At 40.4% G+C, this 24,975-nt stretch overlaps 1 protein-coding gene across 3 annotated transcripts in view; it reads right to left on the bottom strand.

Annotated features, from left to right (window-relative positions):
* Window positions 1-24,975, bottom strand: part of LOC139760753 (ankyrin repeat, SAM and basic leucine zipper domain-containing protein 1-like) — a 77,704-nt gene that overhangs the window by 29,572 nt on the left and 23,157 nt on the right. For 2 of the 3 annotated variants that reach the window (XM_071684295.1, XM_071684297.1), the window contains exons 5-6: window positions 17,287-17,431; window positions 1,773-1,967 (exon numbers count right to left, since the gene is read on the bottom strand). In XM_071684295.1, coding sequence (XP_071540396.1) covers window positions 1,773-1,967; window positions 17,287-17,431 — 340 coding nt within the window. The remainder of the gene's footprint in view (window positions 1-1,772; window positions 1,968-17,286; window positions 17,432-24,975) is intronic. The other variant, XM_071684296.1, reaches the window with a different exon arrangement.

Raw genomic sequence — 24,975 nt, 5'->3', positions numbered from 1 at the left:
GACATGTCAACTGCAGTATTACTGTAACTATTCTTCACTCAACGTTCAACTAAGTGCATAATTTACAAACCACAGTATTTATTCTGTAAACATTCATGTACATCTGCCACCTTGACTATCAAGATGCATCTCACCCTTGCATTTATCTAAAGTATGCAAATATCCAACCCAGCCTGATCTTAAGCTCCTTTATGATCAATAAACTAGTTACTATCATAACCACCTATTTCTGTAATACCTTAACTGTGTATTTTCAGCAGAATGGCTGCATAAATCCAATAAACCATTATTCATATATTCTTTTTTTTTTTTTTTTTTTTTTTTTTTTTTCGCTGTCTCCCGCGTTTGCGAGGTAGCGCAAGGAAACAGACGAAAGAAATGGCCCAACCCACCCCATACACATGTATATACATACGTCCACACACGCAAATATACATACCTACACAGCTTTCCATGGTTTACCCCAGACGCTTCACATGCCTTGATTCAATCCACTGACAGCACGTCAACCCCGGTATACCACATCGCTCCAATTCACTCTATTCCTTGCCCTCCTTTCACCCTCCTGCATGTTCAGGCCCCGATCACACAAAATCTTTTTCACTCCATCTTTCCACCTCCAATTTGGTCTCCCTCTTCTCCTCGTTCCCTCCACCTCCGACACATATATCCTCTTGGTCAATCTTTCCTCACTCATTCTCTCCATGTGCCCGAACCATTTCAAAACACCCTCTTCTGCTCTCTCAACCACGCTCTTTTTATTTCCACACATCTCTCTTACCCTTACGTTACTTACTCGATCAAACCACCTCACACCACACATTGTCCTCAAACATCTCATTTCCAGCACATCCATCCTCCTGCGCACAACTCTATCCATAGCCCACGCCTCGCAACCATACAACATTGTTGGAACCACTATTCCTTCAAACATACCCATTTTTGCTTTCCGAGATAATGCTCTCGACTTCCACACATTCTTCAAGGCTCCCAGAATTTTCGCCCCCTCCCCTACCCTATGATCCACTTCCGCTTCCATGGTTCCATCCGCTGCCAGATCCACTCCCAGATATCTAAAATACTTCACTTCCTCCAGTTTTTCTCCATTCAAACTCACCTCCCAATTGACTTGACCCTCAACCCTACTGTACCTAATAACCTTGCTCTTATTCACATTTACTCTTAACTTTCTTCTTTCACACACTTTACCAAACTCAGTCACCAGCTTCTGCAGTTTCTCACATGAATCAGCCACCAGCGCTGTATCATCAGCGAACAACAACTGACTCACTTCCCAAGCTCTCTCATCCCCAACAGACTTCATACTAAGCTTCCGTTATGAGAATTATTTTGCAAAACTGGGGTCCCCAGTCAAAGCTCCACAAGCTGATAAAAGGACAGATATGCCCATTGGTTTACATAGCATTCTATGATCAATTCCTAAACTCACATATTTAAGTTAAAAATGCAAGCCACTTAAGAAGAATAACATTATGGGAAATTACAGAAAAAATACCAGGAGGAGGGTCTATGGTTATGTGTAATGGGGTACAAAGCAGCCTATGTTAGCAAAATATTTTTCAGACCCAATCCAGCATCACAAGGGATTAAGTAAAATCCCCCTCTTTTTTTACAATTTGAGCATTTTTTTTTCATTATCAATTTTCAATGATGAATGATGACATTCAAAACTGTCAGTGATAAGAGAACCAATCAACAAAATAAGAAACAATAACATTTCTGCAAATCACAGAGTCAGAGGCTACTCTTACCTGATGCTCCTGAAACAAGGGTACTAAGTAAGATAAATCAAGGCCTGCTAACACCATCTCAAGTTCTCCAAACACCTGTGCTGTCTTAACATCTGAGGAGTGTTTAGAGTTTCTTTCAGATAAATCACATAAAGTGGAGAGACCGACACTCCATGGCATTCCTCCAATAGACACACGCTCTAGAATATCCGCAATCTGTACAGGAAAAGATAAATGCATATTAAAAGTACAACATGCATAATGAGAGGTGCAAAGAAACTGATCTTATTGGAGAAATTCTTCATGCAAGCCAAGAAAATTATTATAAAATACACAAAGTAAGCCTTATACCACAAGCTATGACTTTCTTCAAACGAGAGCCATGCCTGGCCCTCTTAGAATATTCAATGTAAAAAAAATTCTTTGGATACCTGAATCTGTTTGAACTCTGATTTTTAAATTTCAAAGACTTGTGTCATAGCTTTAATCTCCCAGTAATGTCACATATCTCTCTCATCACTTTTAATGGCATAAGTTTGTCTCAAACAGAAGTCCAAATAAAAGCCAAGGTCTAAATGAAAAAAATGGGGAAAAGTGGAAGAAAGAAAGAATAATCCATAAGTTCAAACAAAAAAATGGAATGAGAAAGTGAGAAAGATACTTTAGAGCTTTTATAATGGAATGTGCACATGTCAGAAGAAATGTGGGTACAAATGAGTGCTTTGAAGTAAAAGTTGACATGCACTAAAGTTGTGATTATAGATGTTTAATGTTTTTCTGCATGGGCAAACTTGTTTCTCTGCACTCCTAAACCTAATAAACTTGCTTTTCCTCATATTCACTGTCAACTTCCTCCTTTCATACACTCTCCAAATCTTAGACACCAACTTCTGCTTTTGTTACTTGAATCTGTCACCAATGCTGTTATCAGCAACAAAAAATTACTCACTTCTTTGGCCCGCTCACCTCCTACAGACTATAACTGCCCCTCTCTTCAAGACCTTTGCATTAACCTCTTACTATCCCATCCATAAACAAACTAAACAGCCATGGTGACATCACACATCCCTGATGAAGAACACCTTTATCTAGAACCACTCACCTTCCCATCTACTTACTAAAACACATGCCTCACTCTCTTGATAAAAATTCACTGCTTCTAGTAGCTTTCCTCCCACACCATATATTTGTAACACCTACAAAGCATCTCTATCAACCCTATCATATGCTTTCCTCAATCTATTAATGCTTCATGCATTTTTTTTTCTTTTAGAGATCAACATGGCACACAAAAAACATGCCCCTATTGAGGCCATCTCAGGTGAAAGAAAAAAGTGAAAGGGAAGGAAAATAAAAAAAAATGAGACCTGGCTCTTAAAGGAAGAAAAGTCATATGATGAGAGAAAGGCAAAGGAAGGATGAGAATTCCACAGCCTAGCTATTCGAGGGAAGGAGGAGGTATCATAACAGCCAATCATCGAGTGGCCAGACTCCACACAGAAACTGTGGGCATCAGTAGCCAAATGTATTCCATGGGTCTAGAATGAGGACACATGCAGACATCTTATGAGAACAATGGCCATAATAATAGTGTGCAACTTCGCAGAGTATAAAAAGGACTTTAAGACAGATGAGTGAGGAGTATTACAAACTTGGGTGAACAAAATTCATGTCAATATGAAAGAGTTGCTCATGAGAAAAATCATTATGTCACCTATACAAAATCCCAGCTTTTGTTGAGTTTCCAGGACAGAGTGGGGGCTATGGTCATGCCCAGCATGTCATGTTATCTCTGGGTTGAATTAAGAGGAAAATATATGATTCTTAGAGAATGAGAAATATGGAGAGGCTGCATTGTACCACTAGCAATATCAAATTTACAAGGTTACCGCTTCCCCACCCTGAAATGCTACACAGGAACAAACTGAGAGGAAAAAAATATCAGTATAAGAAAAAGAACAAGAATTAAAGGGAGAAGGGGAGGAAAAGCAAACTGAAGTATGCAAAAGTAAATAAGGTTAAAAGTAAAAGACAGATCATTTATTGAAGAAGAGTAACTGATAGCACAGAATCCTGGGTAACACCACTACTGAAAGGACAGGAAGTGGAAGTCACTCCACTGAAGACCACTAAGATGAAACAGCCAGAGAGGAAACTACAATATGCATAAGAGACAGACAGAAACAGTGAAACTGAGAGAAGTGAGTTAAGAAAGCTAAGACTTCTGCTATAACCTCTCAAATGCTTTGTAAATATGAAGGGCTAGGATAAGAATTTCACTCAAATCCCTGAGAGATGAGCACCAGAGGTGAAATACATAGGACTGAAGATCACCAGCAGATCGAATACTGTAAAATCCATACTAGTGATCTGAAAGAGACAATGGGATTCTAAAACTCTATGAAAACAAGAGTTTAGAATTTAGAAGATTTTGAGCATAAATATTCAGACTACTGTATTCAATTTTACCAACCACTCCATCAAGTTTTGAGTATACAAAGTTTTCCATGGTACAACCAAAGTTATAGCCATGCACTGGGTAAGTGATAAGTAGCCCAGGCTGCTTGTGGCACAGCTCAGCAGACAAACATTTCTAGGGATAGGAAGAAGCAGTGTCTACCAGACTGTGTTGCTAGGGTAAGTGTTCAAATAGCTTTTTGTGCAGTGTACCTTGCTGGGTGCTTTGTATGAGTATGGAGGCACAGCATTATTGGTGATATACAGCCATAATATCATTACCTTACAGTTTTGCAAATAATTTCTTTGTACTTTTAGAGGATAAGCATGTTGTTTATGAAGTGCAACTTATCTATTTATCTATTTTGCTTTGTCGCTGTCTCCCGTGTTAGCGAGGTAGCGCAAGGAAACAGACGAAAGAATGGCCCAACCCACCCACATACACGTCCACACACAAATATACATACCTATACATCTCAACGTATACATATATATACACACACAGACATATACATATATACACATGTACATAATTCATACTGTCTGCCTTTATCCTTAATTTTACTTTTCATTTTAAGATTTCCGGTAAGTTTCTCAAGGGCCACTATCCCTAACCCCTCATTTTCCATATGCCTTAAACTAGCCAACCACAGAGTGTTCCAGGAATGTAACCCCACTGATTTGAAAGAGACCTCTGTATATCGTGACATCCATTTCCATATATGGGCCAAAAAACGAAAACAAAAAACACAAAATATACTCAAAATATGAAAAAAATGGAAATGATGTCCCAAATAACACAAATATTTCCAAGTAATGAAAATAATACACAACAGGCAGAAAATGACACACTGGTGTCTGTATACTTGTCACTAACAAATATCTTTGGGACTCTGAGACAGGTTTAGTAAGGTTTTGGCTGATATTCCCTCTGTGTATATAGATATATAATCATTAGGTCATGAATTAGGTAAAAACCTACTGAAGAGATATGTAGAAAAAATTCATGTAGATTAGCAATAAAATACAATTTACTGTATCTTTCACTGAAAAATTATGAATGTTCTCAACTTAAATACAATCATTTGCCTTGCCTCGCCTTGCTTACCCAAACTAGAAATGCTCTACTGAACGACTTGCATCTCTATAATTTTCCTAAACATTATTCATTTTATTATTTTGCTTTGTCGTTGTCTCCCGCGTTAGCGAGGTAGCGCAAGGAAACAGACGAAAGAATGGCCCAACCCGCCCACATACACATGTATATACATACATGTCCACCCATGCACAATATACATACCTATACATCTCAATGTACACATATATATACACACACAGACATATACATATATACACATGTACATAATTCATACTGTCTGCCTTTATTTGTTCCCATCGCCACCTCGCCACACATGGAATAACAACCCCCTCCCCCTCATGTGTGCGAGGTAGCGCTAGGAAAAACACCAAAGGCCCCATTCATTCACACTCAGTCTCTAGCTGTCATGTAATAATGCACCGAAACCACAGCTCCCTTTCCACATCCAGGCCCCACACACTTTGCATGGTTTACCCCAGACGCTTCACATGCCCTGGTTCAATCCACTGACAGCACGTCGACCCCGGTATACCGCATCGTTCCAATTCACTCTATTCCTTGCACGCCTTTCACCCTCCTGCATGTTCAGGCCCCGATCACTCAAAATCTTTTTCACTCCATTTTTCCATCTCCAATTTGGTCTCCCACTTCTCCTCGTTCCCTCCACCTCCGACACATATATCATCTTGGTCAATCTTTCCCCACTCATTCTCTCCATGTGACCAAACCATTTCAAAACACCCTCTTCTGCTCTCTCAACCACACTCTTTTTATTTCCACACATCGCTCTTACCCTTACATTACTTACTCGATCAAACCACCTCACACCACATATTGTCCTCAAACATCTTATTTCCAGCACATCCACCCTCCTGCGCACCACTCTATCCATAGCCCACGCCTCGCAACCATACAACATTGTTGGAACCACTATTCCTTCAAACATACCCATTTTTGCTTTCCGAGATAATGTTCTCGACTTCCAAACATTCTTCAAGGCTCCCAGAATTTTCGCCCCCTCCCCCACCCTATGATTCACTTCTGCTTCCATGGTTCCATCCACTGCCAGATCTATTCCCAAATATCTAAAACACTTCACTTCCTCCAGCTTTTCTCCATTCAAACTTACCTCCCAATTGACTTGACCCTCAACCCTACTGTACCTAATAACCTTGCTCTTATTCACATTTACTCTTAACCTTCTTCTTTCACACACTTTACCAAACTCAGTCACCAGCTTCTGCAGTTTCTTACATGAATCAGCCACCAGCGCTGTATCATCAGCGAACAACAACTGACTCACTTCCCAAGCTCTCTCATCCACAACAGACTACATACTTGCCCCTCTTTCCAAAACTCTTGCATTCACCTCCCTAACAACCCAATCCATAAACAAATTAAACAACTATGGAGACATCACACACCCCTGCCGCAAACCTACATTCACTGAGAACCAATCACTTTCCTCTCTTCCTACATGAACACATGCCTTACATCCTCGATAAAAACTTTTCACTGCTTCTAACAACTTGCCTCCCACACCATATATTCTTAATACCTTCCACAGAGCATCTCTATCAACTCTATCATATGCCTTCTCCAGATCCATAAATGCTACATACAAATCCATTTGTTTTTCTAAGTATTTCTCGCATACATTCTTCAAAGCAAACACCTGATCCACACATCCTCTACCACTTCTGAAACCACACTGCTCTTCCCCAATCTGACGCTCTGTACATGCCTTCACCCTCTCAATCAATACCCTCCCATATAATTTACCAGGAATACTCAACAAACTTATACCTCTGTAATTTGAGCACTCACTCTTATCCCCTTTGCCTTTGTACAGTGGCACTATGCAAGCATTCCACCAATCCTCAGGCACCTCACCATGAATCATACATACATTAAATAACCTTATCAACCAGTCAACAATACAGTCACCCCTCTTTTTTAATAAATTCCACTGCAATGCCATCCAAACCTGCTGCTTTGCCAGCTTTCATCTTCCGTAAAGCTTTTACTACCTCTTCTCTATTTACCAAATCATTTTTCCTAACCCTCTCACTTTGCACACCACCTCGACCAAGACACCCCACATCTGCCCCTCTATCATCAAACACATTCAACAAACCTTCAAAATACTCACTCCATCTCCTCCTCACATCACCACTACTTGTTATCACCTCCCCATAAGCCCCCTTCACTGAAGTTCCCATTTGCTCCCTTGTCTTACGTACTTTATTTACCTCCTTCCAAAACATCTTTTTATTCTCCCCGAAATTCAATGATACTCTCTCGCCCCAACTCTCATTTGCCCTCTTTTTCACCTCTTGCACCTTTCTCTTGACCTCCTGCCTCTTTCTTTTATACCTCTCCCACTCATTTGCATTTTTTCCCTGCAAAAATCGTTCAAATGCCTCTCTCTTCTCTTTCACTAATAATCTTACTTCTTCATTCCAGCACTCACTACCTTTTCTAATCAACCCACCTCCCACGCTTCTCATGCCACAAGCATCTTTTGCGCAAGCCATCACTGCTTCCCTAAATACATCCCATTCCTCCCCCACTCCTCTTACCTCCTTTGTTCTCACCTTTTTCCATTCTGTACTCAGTCTCTCCTGGTACTTCCTCATACAAGTCTCCTTCCCAAGCTCACTTACTCTCACCACTCTCTTCACCCCAAAATTCTCTCTTCTTTTCTGAAAACCCCCACAAATCTTCACCTTTGCTTCCACAAGATAATGATAATACCTGGTTCCTAAACATATAATGTTTTTACTGCATGAATAAATCATGAAGCAACTAAAAAGAAATGTGCTGAAAAATCTATAAAGGATACAATTTACTGCATCATTCACCAAATAAGATGTAAATTTTGAACTGTGAAACCACACTCCCCTCCCTGAACAGGAAATGTTCTAAACTGTATACTTGCACCATCTATATTTCTGTTCCAATATAATCTTTAAGAGTGCACTATTTTCTTTTTTCTAGGCTTGATTATCATTTCCCGCTTCAGCAAGGAGGTGCCAGGAAAAGAGGAAAGGCCAAATTTACTCATCTCCATTCTCTAACTGTCATTTGTAATGCACCAAAACCATAGCTCCCTATCCACAACCAAGCCCAAAAGACATTTCCATGGTTTACCTCATACACTTTACATGCCCTGGTTCAGTCCACTGATGGCACAAACATCAACCCCAGTATGCCACATCGTTTCAATTCACTCTATCCCTTGCACGCCTTTCAACCTTCTCCATGTTCAGGCCCTGATCACTCAAAATTCCATTCTTCCATCCCCAATTTGGTCCCCCTATTCTCCTCGTTCTCTCCACTTCTAATACATCTTATGTCTTTGTCAACCTTTCCTAACTCATTCTCTCCAGGAGTCCAAACCATTTCAGCACACTTTCTCCTGCTCTCTCACTCATGCTCTTCTTATTACCACACATCCCACTTACCCTTTCATTATTTACCCTATTAAAGCTCCTCCCACCACACTTAATCCTCAAGCACTTCATTTCCAATACATTTACCATCCTCCACACAGCATTATCTATAGCACATGCCTTGCATCCATATAATATTGTGGTGACTACTATTCCTTCAGACATACCCATTTTTGTCCAACCAGATAATGTTCTGTCTTTCCACAAATTCTTCAGTGCTTCCAGAACATTTGCCACCATCCCCACCCTATGACTCTTCCACACCCAGATATGAAAAGCACTTCACTTGCAATTTTTCTCCATTTAAACTCAAACCCCAATTAACCTGTCCTTTAACCCTGCTAAACATAATAACTGTGCTTTTATTCACATTCACTCTCAACTTACTCCTCTCACTCAGTCTTCAAAACCCAGTAACCAACATCTGCAGTTTCACACTCAAATTTGCCATTAGTGCTGTATCATCAGCAAACAAATGACTCACTTCCTAAGCCCTCTCATCCCCCACAGACTGCATACTTGCCCTTCTCTCCAAGACTCTTGCATCTACCTTCCTTGCCACCCAACTCATAAACAAATTAAACAACCATGGTGACATCACACACTCACACCCTTGATACAGACCCACCTTCACTTTGAGCCATTCACTCTCCTCTCTTCCTACTCATACATAAGCCTTATACCCTTGATAAAAACTCACTACTTTTAGTAACTTTCCTCTCACACCATATATCCTTCTTAAGACCTTCCTCAAAGCATTTCTGTCAAATCTATTATATGCCTTCTCCAGATCCATAAATGCTACATACATATCTGCCTGTTCTTCTAAATATTTCTCACATATTCTTCAAAGCATACACCTGATCTACACAACCTTTGCCACTTCTGAAACCACACTGCTCCTCCCCAATCTGAAACTCTGTACATGAACTCTTTATATACCCTCCCACACAAATTACCAGGTATACTCAACCAACTTATACCTCTGTAGTTTGAAGTCACCTTTACTTCCTTACCTTTAAATAATGACACTATACATTCATTGTGCCAGTCCTCAGGCACTTCACCATGATCCATACATACAGTGAAAATCCTTATCAACCAATCAACAACAGTCACACCCTCTCCCAATAAATTCAACTACGATTTCATCCACTCCAGCAGCCTCGCCACATTTCATCTTATGCGCTTTCACCACTTCTCCCTCAGAAAACTCTCCATGACTCTCACTCCCCATACTACCCCGACCAAAACACCCTACATCTAACCCTTTATCATCAAATACGTTTAACTATCCTTAAAACACTTACTCCATCTCCTCCTCATTTCATCAACACCTGTTATCACTTCTCCTTCAGTCGCCTTCACTGATTTTTTTTTTTTTTTTTCATACTATTCGCCATTTCCCGCGATAGCGAGGTAGCGTTAAGAACAGAGGACTGGGTCTTTGAGGGAGTATCCTCACCTGACCCCCTTCTCTGTTCCTTCTTTTGGGGGAAAAAAAAAAAAAGAAAAACGAGAGGGGAGGATTTCTAGCCCCCCGCTCCCTTCCCTTTTAGTCGCCTTCTACGACACGCAGGGAATACGTGGGAAGTATTCTTTCTCCCCTATCCCCAGGGATAAGCCTTCACTGATGTTCCCATTTATTCTCATCTTTTACACATCATTTACCTCCTTCCAAAACCTCTTTTTCTCCCAAAAGTTTACTGATACTCACTCACCTCAACTCTCCTTTGCCTTCTTTCTCAACTCCTGAACCTTCCTCTTGACCTCCTGCTGCTTTCACTTATACATCTCCATATACTTCCATATTCCCAGCATGTTGTACATGGCGACTAAAAGGGGCGGGAGCAGGGGGCTGGACACCCTCCCCTTCTTGTGTTTCAATTTCTAAAAGAGGAAACAGAAGAGGAGTCAAGCGGGGAGTGCTTATCCTTCTCAAAGGCTCAGATAGGGGTGTCTGAATGTGTAAGGATGTAAAAAAGATGAGAAGAGAGGAGAGATAGGAAGTATGTTTGAGGAAAGAAACCTGGAGATTCTGGCTCTGAATGAAACATATCTTGAGGGTAAGGGGGAAAAATAGTTTGGAAAGTCTTGAAGGTAAAGTCAGGGGTTGGTGAGAGGACAAGAGTTAAGGAAAAAGTAGCACTATTCCTGAAACAGGAGTTGTAGAAGTGTGATAGAGTGTAAGAAAGTAAATTCTAGATTGATGTGGGTAAAACTGAAAGAGCGAGAGATGGGTAATTATTGGTGCTTATGCACCTTGCCATAAGAAGAAAGATCATGAGAGGAAAGTGTTTTGGGAACAGTTGAGTCAGTGTGTCAGCAGCTTTGATGAACAAGACTGGGTATTAGTGATGGGTGATTCAAATGTGAAGGTAAGTAATGTGGCACGTGAGGGTATAATTGGTGCTCATTGGGTCTTCAGGGATATAAATGAAAATGGTGAAGAGTTTGTGGAGTCGTGCGCAGAAAAAAAACTGGTGATTGGGAATACCAGATTCAAAAAGAGATATACACATATGTGAGTGGTAGAGATAGTCAACAGGCATTATTAGATTATGTATTAAAAGAGACTTTTGAATGTAAATGTGCTGAGTGGGATGTTTGATTACCATCTTGTGGAGGTGAAGGGGGAAGATTTAATGAGGTTTTTGAAAGAGGAGACAATGTCAGGAAAGAAAGTGGTGAGAGTAAGTGAGCTTGGAAAGGAAACTTGTATGAAGAAATACCTGGTAAGATTGAGAGTAGAATGACAAAAGGTGAGAGAAAATGAAGTGAGGGGAGTGGGTGAGGAATGGGATACATCTAAGAAAGCAGAGACAGTGTGCATGTGACATGCTGAAGGTGAGAGGTGGGAAGATTAGAAAGGGTAGCGAGTGATGGGATGAACAAGTAAACTTGCTAGTGAAAGAGAAGAAAGAGGCATTTGGGCAATACTTACAAGGAAAGCATGCAAATGATTGGGAGTTGTATAAGAGAAAGTGGCAGGAGGTCAAGAGGAAGGTGTAGGGATTGAAAAAGAGGGCAAATGAGAGTTGGGGTGAAAGAGTATCATTAAACTTTAGGAAGAATAAAAAGATGTTTTGGATGGAGGTAAATAATGTGTGAAAGACAAGAGAATGAATGGGGACATCGGTGAACTGAGCAAAAGGGGAAGTGATAACAGGTAGTGATGGTGTGAGTGTAAGGATTGTTGAATGTGTTTGATGACTGAGTGGCAGATGTAAGGTGCTTGGGTCAAGCTAGTATGTGAAGTAAGAGAGTCAGAGAGAGTGATTTGGTGAAAAGAAAAGAGGTGGTGAAAATTTGTGGAAGATGAAATCTGGCAAGGCAACAGGATTGGATGGTACTGCAGTTGAATTTATAAAAAAGGGGGCGACTAGTGTTATCGATTGGTTGGCAAGGACATTCAATGTAAGTATGGATCATGGTAAAGTGCCTGAGTGCCTGAGAATTGGAGGAATGCATGTATAGTGCCATTGTATAATGGCAAGCGGGATAAAGGTGAGTGTTCAAACTACAGAGGTATAGGTTTGTTGAGCATACCTGGAAAATAATATGGGAGGGTATTGACTGAGAGGGTGAAGGCATGTACAGAGAATCAGACTGGGGAGGAGACATGTGGTTTCAGATGTGGTAGAGGATGCCCAGATCAGGTGTTTGCTTAAAGAATGTGTGTGAGAAATACTTTGAAAAACAGATGTATTTGTATGTGGTATTTAAGGATCTGGAAAAGGCATATGAGAGGGTTGATAAGAGATGCTTTGTGGAAGGTAAGAAACAGAGAAGTTTTTATCAATGGTGTAAGGCATGTGTATGAGTAGGAAAAGAAAAGAGTAAATGGTTCCCAATGAAGGTCAGTCTGCAGTAAAGGTGTTTGATGTCACCACAGTTTATAATTTGTTTATGAGTGGGGATGTGAGGAAGGAAAAACCAAGAGGTATGGAAAAAGGGACCAGTATGCTGATTCAGGTGAGAAACTGCAGAAGTTGATAACCAAATTTGGAAGTGTGTGTGAAAGGAGAAAGTTGAGAGTAAGTGTGAATACAAGCAAGGATATCAGGTTCAGCAGCGTTAAGGGACAATTTAAGTGGGAAGTGTGTTTGAATAGACAAAAATTGGAGGAAGTGAAGTGTTTTACATATGTGCGAGTGGACCTAGCAGCAAATGGAACCACGGAAGAGGAAACAAGTCATAGGGAGGGGGAGGGGGTGAAGGTTCCAGGAGCAATGAAGAATGTGTGGGAAGAATGAACATTACCTTGCAGACTAAAAACAGGTATATTTGAAGGAATAATATTTCCAACAACATTATATGGATGCTACACATAGGCTTTATATACAGTTGTGCAAAGAAGGGTGGACGTGTTGGAAATAAAAAGTTGGAGGTCACTATATGGTGTGAGATGGTTTGACTGAGTGAGAAATGAAAGGGGAAGAGAGTTGTGTGGTAACAAAAGATTGTGGTTGAGAAAGCAGGATGTGTGTTGAAATGGTTTACTGCCATATCCACTCTCAAATATCTAAAACACTTCATTTCATCCAGTTTTTCTCCATTCATACTTACACTCCAATTAACTTGTCTCAACCCTGATGAACCTAATAGCCTTGCTTTTTTCACATTCACTCTTTCAAACTAAGACACCAACTTCTGCAGTTTCTCATTTAAATCAGACCGATACAAATGACTCACTTCCCAGGCCCTCCCATCCCCCTAAGACTGTGTACTCGCCCCTCTCTACAAGACTCTTGCATTTACCTTCCTTATCACCCCATCCATATAAAATCAAACAACCACAATGACATCACATATCCCAGCCACAGACCAACCTTCACTTGTAAACATGCATTACACCCTTGATAAAAACTTTTCTGCTTCTAGTAACTTACCTTCCACATAGCATCTCTATCAACCCAATCATATGCCTTTTCCAGATCCATATATGCAACATAAATATCCATCTGTTTTTCTAAGTATTTCTCATACACACTCTTTAAAGCAAACATCTGAACCACACATCCTCATCACTTCTGAAACCACACTGCTCCTCTCCAATCTGTTGCTCAGTACATGCCTTCACCTCCTCAAACAATACCTTCCCATTCAACTTATCAGGCAAACTCAACAAACTTATACCTCTGTAGTTTCAACGCTAACCTTAACCCTCTTTGCATTTATACAATGGTCCATACATGCATTCCAATGATCCTCAGGCATCTTACTATGATCCATACTTACACTGAACATCCTTTTCAATCAATCAGCAACAAAATCGCCCCTTTTTCAATAAATTCAACTGCAATACCATCCACTCCAACCACCACTAAAACACACACCATGACTCTCTCACTTTGCATACCACCCCCCAACCAAAATGTCCTACATATCACTCTATCGCAAAGCATATTCAACAATCCTTCAAAATACTCACTCCATCTCCACCTGTTGTCACTTCCCCTTTTGCCCCCTTTCACCAATGTTCCCATTTGTTCTCCTGTCTTTCACATTTCAACTTCCTTCCAAAACTCTCACAATTTGAATTTCCCCTCTTTTTCAACCCCCCTATCTTGCTTTTGACCTCCTGCTGCTTTCTCTATGCATCTCCCAATCATTTGCACTCTTACCCTGTGAGTACTGCCCAAATGCCTCTCTTTTCTCTATCACTAGCAACTTTACTTCATCCCACCACTCACTATCCTTTCTAATCTACCCACCTCAACCTTTTCACATCTTGCACATGCCATCATTTCTTCCCTAAATACCTCCTATACCTCATCCACTCAACTCATATTTTCTCTCACCTTTTACCATTCTACACTCAATCTCTCCTGCCATTTCTTTACACAAGTCTCCTTTCCAAGCTCACTTACTTTCACCGATCTCTTATCTCTCACACTGCTTTCACTTTTTTGAAAACCTCTAAAAATCTTCATCCTCACCTTCAAGAGATAGTGATCAAACATCCCATAAGCTGCCCCTCTCAGCACATTTACATTCAGAAATCTCTCTTTTACACACTTATCAATCTAATAACACCCATTGACCATCTCTCCAACTCGTATACATATACTTGTGTAAATCTCTTTTCAAACCAGGTATTCCCAATCACCAGTGTTTTTCTATAAACAATTCAACAAGCTTTTCACCTTTTCCATTCATTACACTGAATACCCCACGCACCCCAATTATACCTTCAACTGCCACATTACTTACCTTTGCATCTAAATCACTCATCACTAACACCCAGTCTCATACATCAAAACTGCTTACACATTTGCCTCTCATGATCTTTCATGTCATGGACAGGTGCACAAGCACCAATAATCATTCATCTCTCCCCATCTACTTTCAGTTTTACCCACATCGATCAAGAATTTACTTCCTTACACTCTGTCACACACTACCACAACTCCTTCTTCAGGAGTAGTGCTACTCCTTCCTTATCTCTTGTCCATTCACCAACCCCTGACTTTACTCCTAAGACATCTCCAAACCATTCTTCCTCTTTACCACTGAGCTTTGTTTCACTCAGAGGCAGAACATCCAGGTTCCTTTCCTTAAACATACTATTCATCTCTCCTCTCTTCTCATCTTGGATACATCCACACACATTCAGACACCCTAGTCTGAGCCTTCGAGAAGGATGAGCACTCCCCACCCGACTCCTTCCAAGAAGGGGAGGATTTCCAGCACCCAGCTCCTATTCCCTTTAGTCACCTTCTACAATATGCAGAATATAGAGTGGTAGAATTCTTTCTCCTCTACCTCAGGATATCTAGAAAAGATATTAATGATATTAAAAGGGCTCACAGCCTGATGAGATTTCACCGTTTGTGCTGAAGATGTGTGCACTTACACTGTACAAAATATTTGCATTACAGTTCAAGATGTCATTGGAGAGAGCCAAAGTGCCACGGGAATGGGGTAAACGTCATATCTATATGAAAGAAAGGAAAATGGGAACAGATGCTGAACTACAGACTGGTCCTACTAATGAGTGTATTGTGCAAGTTCTAGAAGAGATTATGAGAGAGAAGGTGGATGACATTCTGTGGAGTAAAATTACATAAGTATGAGACAGGAGGTTTTAGGGATAGGAGGTAATGTGTAACAAACCTCTCAAGAGTTCTATACATGAGTGAGCTCAGTCCTATACTCAAAGGTCTATTTGTATCTAAACTGCCAAAGAGCATTTGACACTACCACATGGACGGCTGATCAAGTAGCTGGATCATCAGGTAGGAATAAGGCAGATATATGGATGAAAGTCCTGTGATGAGCAGATTATCATCTCAGTGGGACAGAAGAGAAGACACATGTCAGAGGAGCCTTTTCAAAATGGCTTGAGGTGACCAGCCGAGTGCCACAGCGTTCAGTTCTGGGATAATTTTTCTTTTTGATCTATATAAATCACTTGCTTATCGGTATGGACTCCTACCTGAATATGGTTGCAGATAATGAAAAGATCATGAGGGAATGGGAAAACAAAGAGAATTGAATCATCTTGAAAGGATACTTAAACATACTCAAATGTTCGTCTAATGCATGATTCATGATTGATGAAATTCAACCTGGACAAATATGAAGAAGTGAAGATGGGACAAAGTGAAAGAAGGCTTCAAAATGATCATTATCTAGCAGAAAATATTCTTCAGGATTAAGTGTGTGATATGGACTTGGTAGTCAACATAATCCCTAACCTGTCATTGGAGTCCCATATTAAGAGAATAGTAAAGGGAACAAACTCTCTGCTTGTAAACATCATAATAGTCTTCAGGTATACAGGTATGGAAATATTCAGCAAGCTATTCATATCTTATATAAGGCCAAAACTAGAATATAAGTTTCTCAGGTTTGGTCACTGCACTCAAAGAAGCACAAAGAACAAACACATAAGGTCCAGAGGAGAGCAACAAAGATGGTACTAAAATTAAGACAACACAGTTACAGGGAAAGGGTTAAGGTTTAAATTTGCTGACCCTGGAAGATACAAGAGTGAGGGGTGACCTGGCAACAACATTTAAGTTCATAAGACAGACTGACAATGCAGACAGTGAATAATTCTTTGAAAGTTGTAGGGATAAAGCAACCAGACGATAGAACATGAAATTAAGCAAGAAACTTGTTAAATAGGATATAAAGATATACTTTTATTATATAAAAGTAGTGGATGAATGGAACAGAAAGAGTGTGATGATTATTGCAGACAGCATACAAAAATTTAGGAAGATGCACGATGGAAAATATTTAAGAAATGGGGCCCCACAAATGTAAAACTCCCTCCCTGCACTGTAGAAATATGTAGTTACAACCTCAAAGCAGCAGAAACCCCATAACTTACTAAACTGACTGTAGCATGCAGCAAGACTAGATAAATGCTAGATAAAAGACTCAAGATATCTAACTAGTAAATGAAAGAAAGACATTTCGTGGAGAATCTATTATCATTTATAACAGGCAGAAAATTCTCTGAATCATATACGACTCTCTCAGGAAGCCAGTTTCACACCATAAATCTCACCTCTGGGTGGCCTGCAGCAAATGCAATATCTACTGGTCTTTGACCATGATTATTCATCTTTGTTGGATCAGCTGAGTGCTCCAGTAATGTTCGTATGACCTTTCCATGTCCCTTTGTTGCTGCCCAACACAAAGCAGTCCACCTACTCAGAGAAAAAAGGTTTACTTTACCACTTTACGGAATATTCATTTTCCATTTACACAGAGAAAGAATATGTGCTGATGATAATTATAATAAAATAACATAAAACTGCTCTACTAGCAATAATATAATAAAAAGGACAATACTGATACTGTAACTATTCGTGCTACTATAGATATTGACAAGAATTATAAGAATAGCCATAACATTATTCATCCCTAATCATTTTCTATTCCTCTTCAAGGTAGCACCAGGAACATATAATAAAGGCCTCATTGCATTTATCCAGACTCAAGCTGTTATGTATAATGTACAAAGAGCAGAGTCTAGCACTGGCACCCAAGCCTTACAGACTACACCCTTATTATAGAAAGAAATATAAAGATTCAAACAGCAGCAGACCATTAAGTTTCTTTGAGGGCTGTCTGTGATATCGGAGGAGATCTGAAAGTCATAGATCAGTGTGGCAAAAGGAGAAATATATGCATATAAAAAATGGAAAATATTATAAACTTTTAATGTAACTAAGGAGGTGCAAATAATGTCAATCATGCATCTGAAACGAAACATCAAACCTACTTTCAAAAGTATCTATCACACTACTTTCAACCACTCCAACTGGTACATCATTCCATATGTTAACAATCCTATTGAAGAAAAAGTATCAAGCCTCATTTGAGGTAAATCTTTGCCCACGAGTTTGTAACCATTACTAATAAGCTGCTAGATCGAGATTATCGAAGCTTTTGATAATTCTGTATGCCTCTATCATTTTACCCCTTAACCTTCTCTTTTCTAAACTAAAGAGATTTAAGTAATTCACTCAGCTCTCATGGGATTTGCTTCTCAGTCCACGAATTGTCTTGGTAGCTTGTCTCTGTATTCAAATTCTCTCCCTTATCTCTTTCCATATCACCAAACTTACCCATGATAGCTTCTAAATATTCTCTCACCTCTTTCAGTCTTTGTCCCCTATATCTATGACACAGATTAGTACACTTTCTTCTTTCACTATATAGGGAGTTGCATAACCTATGCTTTCACAATCTTTATCTATATCTCTGATGCCTGTTCCCTACTGGAACTCCTTCAAGGAGTTGGCTATGGCAACAGTCTCCATAAGGTTAAACTCTGGTGCCACTTCTTGGCCTATAGTGCAACTTCCTTGATATGCCACTGGCAGAGGGCAACTCTAGCACAGTGTTTGCACAGGCTCCTACCTAATGTTTTACTGACTACTACCTAAAGCTCCTGCCTTACATTCCTACCAACTACTTCTACATAATGTGTCTACATAATAACTTCAGTAACTTTCCTTTCAAACACCTTCACTTTACTTTTACTTGCATTTACCTTCACTTGCCTATGCTTACACACATCACAGAACAAAAAACCTTCTGCAACTCCTCTACTCTCTGTAAACAACTCAATATCGTCCACAAACACGCTTGTCCTAAGCTACCATACCTCACTGCTACACTCCATCTCTGCACCCCCTTACCCTAATTCTGCTATAAACTCTCTCATCACCCCATCCATATATATGTATATTAAAAAGTCACGGTGACATCACACAGCCTTGCCTCACGTTCGCATGTATTCCAAAACTAGGCTCAACTCACCATCTACTTATACATATGCATTTGATACTCTAAACAAGCCTTTTACACCATCAAACAGTTGTCCCCCTAACCCATACATACCTTAATATCCCATAAAGCATTCCACTCACCTGTCATGCACTTTCTCCAGATCCATAAAAGCAGATTATAGCTTCTTATCTTCTGCTAAACACTTTTCTATAGTCATTTTCACCACAAATATTTCATCCACACATCCCCTACCTTACATAAAATCCTTTTGCTCCTCACTTACTCTGCAATCAATCACTTCCATCACTCTAGCAATCAGCACTCTAACACACACTTTTCCTGGCATACTTATCAAATTTATTCCCCTATAATCGCTACATACATACGTGCATAGTGCCATTGTACAAAGGCAAAGGGGATAAGAGTGAGTGCTCAAATTACAGAGGTATAAGTTTGTTGAGTATTCCTGGTAAATTATATGGGAGGGTATTGATTGAGAGGGTGAAGGCATGTACAGAGCATCATATTGAGGAAGAGCAGTGTGGTTTCAGAAGTGGTAGAGGATGTGTGGATCAGGTGTTTGCTTTGAAGAATGTATGTGAGAAATACTTAGAAAAGCAAATGGATTTGTATGTAGCATTTATGGATCTGGAGAAGGCATATGATAGAGTTGATAGAGATGCTGTGTGGAAGGTATTAAGAATATATGGTGTGGGAGGCAAGTTGTCAGAAGCAGTGAAAAGTTTTTATCGAGGATGTAAGGCATGTGTACGTGTAGGAAGAGAGGAAAGTGATTGGTTCTCAGTGAATGTGGGTTTGCGGCAGGGGTGTGTGATGCCTCCATGGTTGTTTAATTTGTTTATGGATGGGTTGTTAGGGAGGTGAATGCAAGAGTTCTGGAAAGAGGGGCAAGTATGAAGTCTGTTGTGGATGAGAGAGCTTGGGAAATGAGTCAGTTGTTGTTCGCTGATGATACAGCGCTGGTGGCTGATTCATGTGAGAAACTGCAGAAGCTGGTGACTGAGTTTGGTAAAGTGTGTGAAAGAAGAAAGTTAAGAGTAAATGTGAATAAGAGCAAGGTTATTAGGTACAGTAGGGTTGAGGGTCAAGTCAACTGGGAGGTAAGTTTAAATGGAGAAAAACTGGAAGTAAAGTGTTTTAGATATCTGGGAGTGGATCTGGCAGCAGATGGAACCATGGAAGCGGAAGTGAATCATAGGGTGGGGGAGGGGGAGAAAATCCTGGGAGCCTTGAAGAATGTGTGGAGGTCGAAAACGTTATCTCGGAAAGCAAAAATGGGCATGTTTGAAGGAATAGTGGTTCCAGCAATGTTGTATGGTTGCGAGGCGTGGGCTATGGATGGAGTTGTGCGCAGGAGGGTGGATGTGCTGGAAATGAGATGTTTGAGGACAATGTGTGGTGTGAGGTGGTTTGATCGAGTAAGTAATGTAAGGGTAAGAGAGATGTATGGAAATAAAACGAGCGTGGTTGAGAGAGCAGAAGAGGGTGTTTTGAAATGGTTTGGGCACATGGAGAGAATGAGTGAGGAAAGATTGACCAAGAGGATATATGTGTCGGAGGTGGAGGGAACGAGGAGAAGTGGGAGACCAAATTGGAGGTGGAAAGATGGAGTGAAAAAGATTTTGAGTGATCGGGGCCTGAACATGCAGGAGGGTGAAAGGCGGGCAAGGAATAGAGTGAATTGGATCGATGTGGTATACTGGGGTTGACGTGCTGTCAGTGGATTGAATCAGGGCATGTGAAGCGTCTGGGGTAAACCATGGAAAGTTGTGGGGGGCCTGGATGTGGAAAGAGAGCTGTGGTTTCGGGCATTATTGCATGAGAGCTAGAGACTGAGTATGAACGAATGGGGCCTTTGTTGTCTTTTCCTAGCGCTACCTCGCACACATGAGGGGGGAGGGATGGTATTCCATGTGTGGCGAGGTGGTGATGGAAATGAATAAAAGCAGACAGTGTGAATTGTGTGCATGGGTATATATGTATGTGTCTGTGTGTGTATATATATGTGTACATTGAGATGTATAGGTATGTATATTTGCGTGTGTGAACGTGTATGTATATACATGTGTATGGGGGTGGGTTGGGCCATTTCTTTCGTCTGTTTCCTTGCGCTACCTCGCAAACGCGGGAGACAGCGACAAAGCAAAATAAATAAATAAATATAAATACATCCTTAGCACCTTTCCCTTTAAATAAAGGAACAATAATATTTTTCGCACTATTCCTTAAGTACAACCCTTTGTTTTCATGCTAAATTACATGTCAAATGCATCCATTTCCTCATGCCTTCTCCTCCATACTTCAGCATTTCAGCCATAACCCCATCTACTCCAGGTAGCTTTCCTACCTGCAGCCTCATTATTGCCCTTTTTACCTCCCTTCTTGCTAAAGGTCCTTGCTCTTGTATAGTTTTCCTTCCTTCCTCTATACCCATGTATGTAACTGCTGCTGCCTCACTTTTTCCAGTTCTTAAAAATAACCAGAGAAGAGGTAGCGAAAGCTTTGCAGAAGATGAAATCCAGCAAGGTGGCAGGTTTGGATGGTACTGCAGCAGAATTTCTTAAAAAAGGGGGTGACTGTGTTGTTGATTGGTTGGTAAGGATATTCAATGTGCGTATGGATCATGGTGAAGTGCCTGAGGATTGGCAGAATGCATGCATAAAGCCATTGTACAAAGGCAAAGGGGATAAAGGTGAGTGTTCAAACTACAGAGGCATAAGTCTGTTTAGTATTCCTGGGAAATTATATGGGAGGGTATTGATTGAGAGGGTGAAGGCTTGTACAGAGCATCAGATTGGGGAGGGGCAGTGTGGTTTCAGAAGTGGTATAGGATGTGTGGGTCAGATGTATGCTTTGAAAAATGTATGTGAAATACTTAGAAAAACAAATGGATTTGTATGTAGCATTTGTGGATCTGGAGAAAACATATGGTAAGTAGTTGTTCTCTATTCTTAATTTCTGTGCATACCACCACCCTCTCAATCACAGCTCTCCAACAATGCTTACCAGATACACTCAATGAACTTATACCTCTGAAATTTGAAAATTCGTTATTTTCCTTTCTGCCTATATACAATAGCACTATGAAATCATTATGTCAATCCTTAGGCACCTCACCAAGAGCCATACATACCATGAAAATCCTTGCTAACCAATCAACAACACGGTCATCCCCATTCTTGATTAATTCAATTGCAATACTATCTACTTCAGCTGTTTCACCACACTTCATCTTATGCATGGCTTTCACCACCTCTTCTCTTTTCACCAAACCACTTGCAATGACTCTCTCATTTTGCATACTTCCCTGACTCAACACCCTACATCTGCCACCCTATCATCAAACACATTCATCAATCCTTAAATTCACTAACTCCATTTCCTTTTTACATCATCTATGCCTTTTACCATTATTACTCCATTTGCTCCCTTCATTATGCTCACATTTGATCTCTTGTTATCTTCACATTTTTAACCTTCTAAAACATTTTCTTATTTTCCCTAGAGTCTGTGATACTTACTCAACCCAAATCTCATTTGCCCTCTTTTTCAGTCCCAGCCCTCCCTCTTGACTTTCTGGAACTTTCTCTTGTACATATTCCAATCACACACACTTCTTCCCAGCAGGTAACATTCATACATCTCTCTCTTCTCTTTCATTGGTAACTTAACCTTCTTTATCCTACCATTCACTACCCTTTCTTACATTCCCATCTCCCACCTTCTGCACGCCACATACCTCTCCCAAATGTCAGCACTGCTTCCTTAAAAACCTCCCATTCCTCATCCACTCCTCTTCACCCTCACCTCAACTAATCAATCATCAGACATGACATCAACCACCCCCTCAGCACATTCTCATTCAAGAATATACCAAAAGCACAGATATTAACTTTCAAGGTCAAAGGTGGAATTTTCTCCGAGCTATGAGCCAGCTTAAGTTACAAGTTAAACCTTTCTATAAGTGACATAGAAATGAAACAAGATTTACAATTCTTCAAATACAGAAAAACTATGGAGTTTCATGGCCAAAGACTGAAGTTTCTTTAAAAATTGTGAGGATGGTAAATGTAAAAGTTAAATCTATTATAAATTGCCATTCAATTGTTTGATGACAGAAACAACAAATTAGAGTCTTCAAGTTGTGATTACAATCTTTCTGTGGGTTAGGGTGTGACTCCTTTTGACTAACAACAGACAGGAGGACAAATCAACAAACAAACAACAGATGATCAAAACTCTGAAAGATGTATGGACAAAAGGTCAGACAGATGGATAGAAAGAAAACAATGAACATAGTGATTCCTAAATGTCTGCCATGCTATGGGTTTTCAGAAAAGAAGAGTGAATGTTGGGGTGAAGAGGGTGGTGAGAGTAAGTGAGCTTGGGAAGGAGACTTGTGTGAGGAAGTACCAGGAGAGACTGAGTACAGAATGGAAAAAGGTGAGAACAATGGAAGTAAGGGGAGTGGGGGAGGAATGGGATGTATTTAGGGAATCAGTGATGGATTGCGCAAAAGATGCTTGTGGCATGAGAAGAGTGGGAGATGGGTTGATTAGAAAGGGTAGTGAGTGGTGGCATGAAGAAGTAAGAGTATTAGTGAAAGAGAAGAGAGAGGCATTTGGACGATTTTTGCAGGGAAAAAAGGCAATTGAGTGGGAGATGTATAAAAGAAAGAGACAGGAGGTCAAGAGAAAGGTGCAAGAGGTGAAAAAAAGGGCAAATGAGAGTTGGGGTGAGAGAGTATCATTAAATTTTAGGGAGAATAAAAAGATGTTCTGGAAGGAGGTAAATAAAGTGCGTAAGACAAGGGAGCAAATGGGAACTTCAGTGAAGGGCGCAAATGGGGAGGAGATAACAAGTAGTGGTGATGTGAGAAGGAGATGGAGTGAGTATTTTGAAGGTTTGTTGAATGTGTTTGATGATAGAGTGGCAGATATAGGGTGTTTTGGTCGAGGTGGTGTGCAAAGTGAGAGGGTTAGGGAAAATGATTTGGTAAACAGAGAAGAGGTAGTAAAAGCTTTGCGGAAGATGAAAGCCGGCAAGGCAGCAGGTTTGGATGGTATTGCAGTGGAATTTATTAAAAAAGGGGGTGACTGTATTGTTGACTGGTTGGTCAGGTTATTTAATGTATGTATGACTCATGGTGAGGTGCCTGAGGATTGGCAGAATGCGTGCATAGTGCCATTGTACAAAGGCAAAGGGGATAAGAGTGAGTGCTCAAATTACAGAGGTATAAGTTTGTTGAGTATTCCTGGTAAATTATATGGGAGGGTATTGATTGAGAGGGTGAAGGCATGTACAGAGCATCAGATTGGGGAAGAGCAGTGTGGTTTCAGAAGTGGTAGAGGATGTGTGGATCAGGTGTTTGCTTTGAAGAATGTATGTGAGAAATACTTAGAAAAGCAAATGGATTTGTATGTAGGATTTATGGATCTGGAGAAGGCATATGATAGAGTTGATAGAGATGCTCTGTGGAAGGTATTAAGAATATATGGTGTGGGAGGCAAGTTGTTAGAAGCAGTGAAAAGTTTTTATCGAGGATGTAAGGCATGTGTACGTGTAGGAAGAGAGGAAAGTGATTGGTTCTCAGTGAATGTAGGTTTGTGGCAGGGGTGTGTGATGTCTCCATGGTTGTTTAATTTGTTTATGGATGGGGTTGTTAGGGAGGTGAATGCAAGAGTTTTGGAAAGAGGGGCAAGTATGAAGTCTGTTGGGGATGAGAGAGCTTGGGAAGTGAGTCAGTTGTTGTTCGCTGATGATACAACGCTGGTGGCTGATTCATGTGAGAAACTGCAGAAGCTGGTGACTGAGTTTGGTAAAGTGTGTGAAAGAAGAAAGTTAAGAGTAAATGTGAATAAGAGCAAGGTTATTAGGTACAGTAAGGTTGAGGGTCAAGTCAATTGGGAGGTGAGTTTGAATGGAGAAAAACTGG

This window comes from Panulirus ornatus, chromosome 38, assembly GCF_036320965.1.
Source record: "Panulirus ornatus isolate Po-2019 chromosome 38, ASM3632096v1, whole genome shotgun sequence".
NCBI lineage: Eukaryota > Metazoa > Arthropoda > Malacostraca > Decapoda > Palinuridae > Panulirus > Panulirus ornatus.
Note: the sequence above shows the minus strand (reverse complement) of the source record. Positions and strands in the feature narration are given on the sequence as shown.